This window comes from Chaetodon trifascialis, chromosome 14 (genome assembly GCF_039877785.1).
Source record: "Chaetodon trifascialis isolate fChaTrf1 chromosome 14, fChaTrf1.hap1, whole genome shotgun sequence".
In the NCBI taxonomy this organism is placed as follows: Eukaryota; Metazoa; Chordata; class Actinopteri; order Chaetodontiformes; family Chaetodontidae; genus Chaetodon; species Chaetodon trifascialis.
In genome coordinates this window covers 17,096,256-17,102,255 of record NC_092069.1, presented here as the reverse complement: position 1 = coordinate 17,102,255, position 6,000 = coordinate 17,096,256, and the positions used below count along the sequence as shown (strand labels likewise).

Genomic DNA, 6,000 nt, shown 5'->3' with positions numbered 1-6,000 from the left:
GAGAGAGAGAGGGGGCTGCGAAAGAGAGCAACAGCACAGATTACAGACAGTGACATGCTCTCGCTCTTCCTCTCTCTCCCCCTCGCTCATGCTTTATCTCCATGGTGCACACACGTCGACCTGGAGCAAGGCTGTATACTGGCAGGGGAGGCCGGGAGCAGAGAGAGAAGGGGGTGGATAGATGGGGATGGAGTGTGCGTGTGTGGGGGGGGGGGATAAAGGGACACGCTGCTTCAATAGCGGAGCAGGTCCAGGGACTAATTGGATCAGGTAATGGCTGGTCAATGTGACTGAAGGGCTCGTTAGAACCAGTACAGCTCCTTGCCTTTCTTGTGCTGCTGGAGGCCTGAGAAAAAAGGACAAGGAAACAATGAGGAGGACAACAGCGAACAACAGAACACAGGTTGTCATGGAGCCTACTTTTGCCAAACATCCTGTTTTAGAGGGGGGGTGGAAGAGAGCTTCTGTGATGATTATGATGTAGTGTGTGTGTGTGTGTGTGTGTGTGTGTGTGTGTGTGTGTGTGTGTGTGTGTGTGTGTGTGTGTGTGTGTGTGTGTGTGTGTGTGTGTGTGTGTGTGTGTGGCAGGGCACACACACATTATATGCATCTGTGCATGTGTTTCCTACAGAGGGTATCACACAAAACTGATGCATGTAAAGTATAGAAAAATAACATATTTTTCTCATATTTTTGTAGCCATGAATAATTTGCCATTTGCTGCACTTTGTTTTTATTTGTGCATTTTCAGACTTTCATATCTGGTTTGATTAGAGACATTTTCCAAACTCTAAATAAAGGAACATTTGTATTGTCGACACAGGATTTGCAAAAGCCTGATGCGGTTTAGTGGTTACCTGCATCCATGTTGAGTGCCAGCGTCTGGCTGACGTCTCCTGGGGGAAGCAGGCTGGGCCAGGAGGCAGTGGGCTCCAGCTTGCTCACCTCATAGTGGCTTGGCAAGGTAGGGAGATGAGGTGGTCTCACTGTGGGCATGAGCAGGGGCCCGTAGTGGGGCTCCAAAGCCGACGGTGAGTACAGTTCATGGAGGGGCCGCGGTGGCCCGTAGGCTTGGGCCTGGGGATATGCCCAGCTCTCTGGTGGATGAGGATGGGAGTGAGGATGAGCGTGTGGGTGAGGATGAGCATGTGGGTGTGGCAAACCCGGGTGCAACCCTGATGTGTAGGGGTCCATGGAATAGGAGGGAGCGCCCGTCTCACAGTGGGAGCGGCTCTGAGGCGAGGAGTAGTTACTGTCCCAGAAGGATGGAGGGAAGCTTCGTCTGCTGCTCGGTGAAGGGGTATCTAACGGGAGAAGGAGGTGGAGAGGGGGAAGGAGGATAAACAACGATCGGATTTAGGCCAAGTCACACACAGTTGCACAACTGTCGAGTGAAACACTTGATTTATAGAGACAAATGCACAGGCTGGAGCTGTGCAAGAGGAGCAAAACGTAGATGTCACTCACATGACTGCTACACCCTCTGGCCCAGATATCTTCCCTATTGGATCATACTGTCACACAGCCCTAGCCCCAACAAGACACAGAAATAAACACAACCACGTTCTAGCAGACAGAGGGACAGAGAGAGAGAGTGACAGAGAGAAAGGTAGAAAGAGAGATGTCCCTATATCCTGCAGTTCTATATAAGGCAGACGCTCTGACCTGGAGGGAGCCCAAGGCTCACAGAGCCTTAAATCACTCGCTGTGGTGACATCTCTCACTCTCATGTCAGCCCAGTACTTCTGAAAGTCTCACAACACACTCATGCGCACACACACTGAGACACGCAACTCTGGCCCTGTGCTAGCGCCCGCCACCCCTCTCCTCTGTCTCCTGCACCCCCACCTGTTGTTTTCTCTACTCCCCCCTCTCCTCGCCCTTGACAGAATGTCAGTGAGCCATTATATGTTTTTAGCAGTATACTTTTATATTTAGATATTCCTCTGAAAACAGACACCATGCAGCACCCCGAGAGGTAGTGTTTCCCTCTGCCCCTATCGCACAGACCACAGCGTATATAAATCTGACCGGCAGGCAGTCAACTGACTGAGCAACCATTGTGGGGCAAAAGCTGGAGCAAGAGTCAGAATGGCAGCCGCAGAGGCGTTTGAAGGGGATACGCCGGCGAGGCTGTGCGCTTACGGCCATGTATAAACATAGCATCTGTTGTGAGGCAGGAAGCGTGTGTTACTGCTGAAATGAAGACGTCCGACTGAAGTAGAAGAGACTAACAGCAACAGCAGAGAGAGTAGAGGCTATAGGCCCTACATGGATATCCAGGGGACGACTTTGGTGTCTCTAGAAGATTTGAAAATAACTCCATTTTTACTTTGCAAACAAAAAAAAGAAAAATATAATCATCTAACAATGCTGCTGATTTTAAAGATTATTTGATGCTTTTCAGAGTTAATTATGGAATATGAGGATGTGTTTTGACTTGTACAACAGTTTTATTGTAATTCATAAGCACAGCTTATGAATCCCAGCAGTGTCTTCAGTAGCAAAGTTGCCAAAGCATACCAAATAAAACCAAGCAATGCCTAAAATTCAAAAGTTGTCCATAATAATTTTTGGATTCCTGATTTTTCACAGCAAACCTAAAAAAATCTACATGTGCATGATTTCTCTTGTTTTTCTTTTGTTACCCTAATTAGAGTCAAAGAAGTCCCTCTTGACTGCCAACAGCTCCCGACCTTCATGACCTCTGAACCCCGCTCCCTGACCTCTCCATGGACAACAGTCCCAACAAGCACCTCTTCAGTCATGTCACCTGATCACATCACCTGTCTGATGCTCTGCTGCGCTCTGCAAAACTGTCAACGCACCCTGTGTGGCCTCAAAAGCGAGACACCCACAAAGACAACTGCAGCATCTGCGCTCACATAGATGAAAGGAAAGTATGAAACTGCAGGGATGTAGTGACTCGCAAAACCAACCTAAACTATTTTCAGGCTGGTGCGAATCTTCTTGAAATATATATATTATAAAGATTGTCAACCATCAAAATGCATGATGATTGTGTTCTTTCTGTTCACACACTGAACATAAGGAATAATGGAGATTGCTCCATGGAGGGTAGCCAACTCAAATCTGTTGTTTAGTCTCTCCATCATAATTAATGAACACTATATTTTTCTGCAATTATGGACATGAAAACATGTCTGAGATGACTGCATGTGCACCGAACGTTTGCTTTACTTTCACAAGGCTAGGTGCAGTATACCTGTGCCCTGTTGGTCTGATGCCCGCCGTTTGCCCTCTCCGTCCATGTAGGTGCTGAGAGCCCTGGAGAAATGTTCATCCACCACACTGCTGATGTCTCCCTGGTAGTAGGTGAAAAGGACACAGCGGGAAGTCAAGTACTCTGCCTCAGGGGCCTCCTGCTTTTCCTTGGGGCCCTCCTCTGGCCTCAGAGCTGCAGGCGTGTAGGAGGATGAGGAAGAGCTGGATGAAGATGAGGAGGAAGTTGATCCTCCAGGGCCTGGGCCCCCAGACATCCCCTCGGGACCCCTGGGAGTGTCCATAAAATCCCGGCAGTGAGAAGAACTTCTGCTCAGACCTGTGGGAGCCTGGGGGGTGGGGGGGTCAGAGGAGAGGCAGGGCAGTGGGGGAGGAGCAGGGACAGGGTTAAGACAGGTGTTTCAGAGGACAGTTCTGGAGCTGTCTATGAGACATTTTGACATAATGTTTTTTTATGTGTGCGTGTGGCAGCACTGGCATGTGTGTAAGGGCGAGCGAGCGGACGTGTGCGCGTGAAAATATGAGTTTCGTGGGTACGAGTTCTGTGCTTGGTAAGACGTATACACACACACATACAAACACACACATATATAGCATAGGCCTATTCGTACATGACCGTTTACATCAAAGGAATTCTTACATTACGAACATTAAAAACACTTGACGGCTTTTCCATCAGGTTATTTGCTTTTACGCACAAGCTGCATAAACTAAACTAAACAGTTGCGCCTCACGTCCATCTCCCCGCTAACAATGGAAAAAAGAAGAACTATCAAGGTAAAATTTAAACATTTGCTCACTTCCTACCTGTAAGGTATTGATAAAAGCAGGAGCTGTCGGTGCGTACGGTGCGTAATGTCCATAGGCTGGGTACATAACATCCAAACAGCTCATGGTAAATGAGCGGTGTCTTCACTCTTCTGTGGAATCCGACCTTGCTGAGAGAGAGAGCGACAACATTACGGGGCGTTTTGCCGAAGAGAAACTGGCTCGGTGGTCGCTGATCAGAGTGAAAAAGCTCTTGCCAGACTCGGCATAGTCACTCCAGAAGGAGCGCACCTCTCTGCTCCCCGTGTGCGCCACAACAGCTGCGGCAGCAAAATGTGGTGAGGTTTATGGAGCAAGCATGTGAGTGTCCTGTCCTGTACATCTCTGTGTCAACCCCTCCCACCTTTGCCAGGCAGGACCTCCATCCCCCCATCACCACCACCAACACTCCCACTATCATACAACATCTATAGCAGGTTATTGATTGCGCACAGCAAACGGATTGTTTCCTTTGATGTTAAAAATGAATCTGCCAAAAGCTGCAATCGTCGAAAGCACATGATGGTTGCCTAAAGTAAAGCTGTAAATCTTGTCAAAGTCTAGGATGGAAAAGAAATCCATTCAGATATAAAACATAGGCTGAAGATTTTTTTTTTTTTTTTTTTTAGAGCTGGAAACAAAGTGGGGCTAATCATGCCTCCACAACTTCTTAATCATGGTGTAAAATAAAGGTTAAATAGAATGTCATCCAGTTACACAAATAGATCTGGATGAAGTCATTGAGCTTTATAACCAGCCACACGACAATGAGCACATGATACATGCGATTCAGTGACTTTTTTATTTCTTTCCATGTACTGCAGATACTTGAAAATTTTGTGCGCAGTCCAAGCTGAAAGTGTATCCATGGTCTTAAAACAGCCATCGGTTGCCAAGTAAACCCTCAAGTCATCTGAAGTATTTAGTGTGTTCCCAGAATGACACATAGGTGTCAACTATAGGTTGCATACACTGGTCATACCAACATAGAGGAGAAAGGGACTCTGCACAAATCTATGACAAATTATCACCTATCAGCAGTGCAAACAAAGAGATATTTTCACACACACACACAAACATACCTGATGATAATCACAAACAGCACAGGAGAACAGAAATCATCATGTATCCACGTGCAAAATAAAAAAAATCCATCTTTAAAAAATTTAACTTTACAAACAACGCGTTAGATACATTCTCCAGAAAGCGCAGTTTAGTTCTCATGTTTTAAGGGTTTACAGGTGTCTGGTGTTTGGGCATGCCAGTCTTTTTGACAGGCACTTGCCTGTGTGCCTGGGAGAATAGTGTGGAAAATTTGCAGAATTCCATGGACGAGTGTCAGATGAGGTGGAATGTCTCTGATGTATGCGAGTGGACGAGCTCCTCGGGAAGTTACATCGTCCCTCTGCTGCGTTCTCTAGATGGAGAACATGACCAACATCTTGCTATGCATACATCACACATAGTATGAATAACTAGTGGCAGGTTAATGGCATGTTAATGAATCTTACATGCTCTTAAATAGCAGTGGATAAAGCTGACATGCAACACCGTAGTTCTCACTTTGACTGTGTCTTGCATTACTGTCTTGATAAACTGATTTTACAGCATAGCGTTGCAACATAATACTGTAAACTGCATAGTGCTCTGTTCCATATAGCCTCAGGAGGACATCAACAAAGTGTGTCAGCTCCTAAAAGAGATGAATGAATAGGTTTAAATGTGTAAATACACTTTTCAAACAGATCAATCTTAACGCTATCAGGGTAGTACTCCCACTTCAGTCCATTACCCTTGCAGCATGATATGCAACACAAGCTGCTGGATCCATATACATGCAGGGTAATGCAGGACAGAACTGGAGTCATGGAGAAAGAGAGTGATGCAATGCTAGAAAGCTCAGTGTTACACCAGCGTGATCAACAGCTGCAGCTGACAGAAGGGAAGGGA

General features: G+C 46.6%; 1 protein-coding gene across 1 annotated transcript; it reads right to left on the bottom strand.

The window, feature by feature from the left end:
• Positions 1-236: 236 nt before the first annotated feature.
• On the bottom strand, positions 237-4,137 carry vgll2b (vestigial-like family member 2b). Its single transcript, XM_070979801.1, has 4 exons — positions 4,051-4,137; positions 3,227-3,572; positions 858-1,304; positions 237-346 (listed from the first exon to the last, which is right to left on the bottom strand). Exons 1-4 carry the CDS (start codon positions 4,135-4,137, stop codon positions 303-305), a joined length of 924 nt encoding a protein of 307 aa, XP_070835902.1. The 3' UTR covers positions 237-302.
• Between the last annotated feature and the right edge of the window lie 1,863 nt (positions 4,138-6,000).

Bases quoted from the DNA above. Each gene is read 5' to 3' on its own strand.
- vgll2b (XM_070979801.1), bottom strand. From the start codon at position 4,137: ATGAGCTGTTTGGATGTTATGTACCCAGCCTATGGACATTACGCACCG. The intron at 1,305-3,226 runs GTATACTGCACC...TTCTCCCGTTAG, and splicing joins ATCAGACCAACAGGGCACAG to ATACCCCTTCACCGAGCAGC. The intron at 347-857 runs GTAACCACTAAA...CTTTTTTCTCAG, and splicing joins GGCACTCAACATGGATGCAG to GCCTCCAGCAGCACAAGAAA.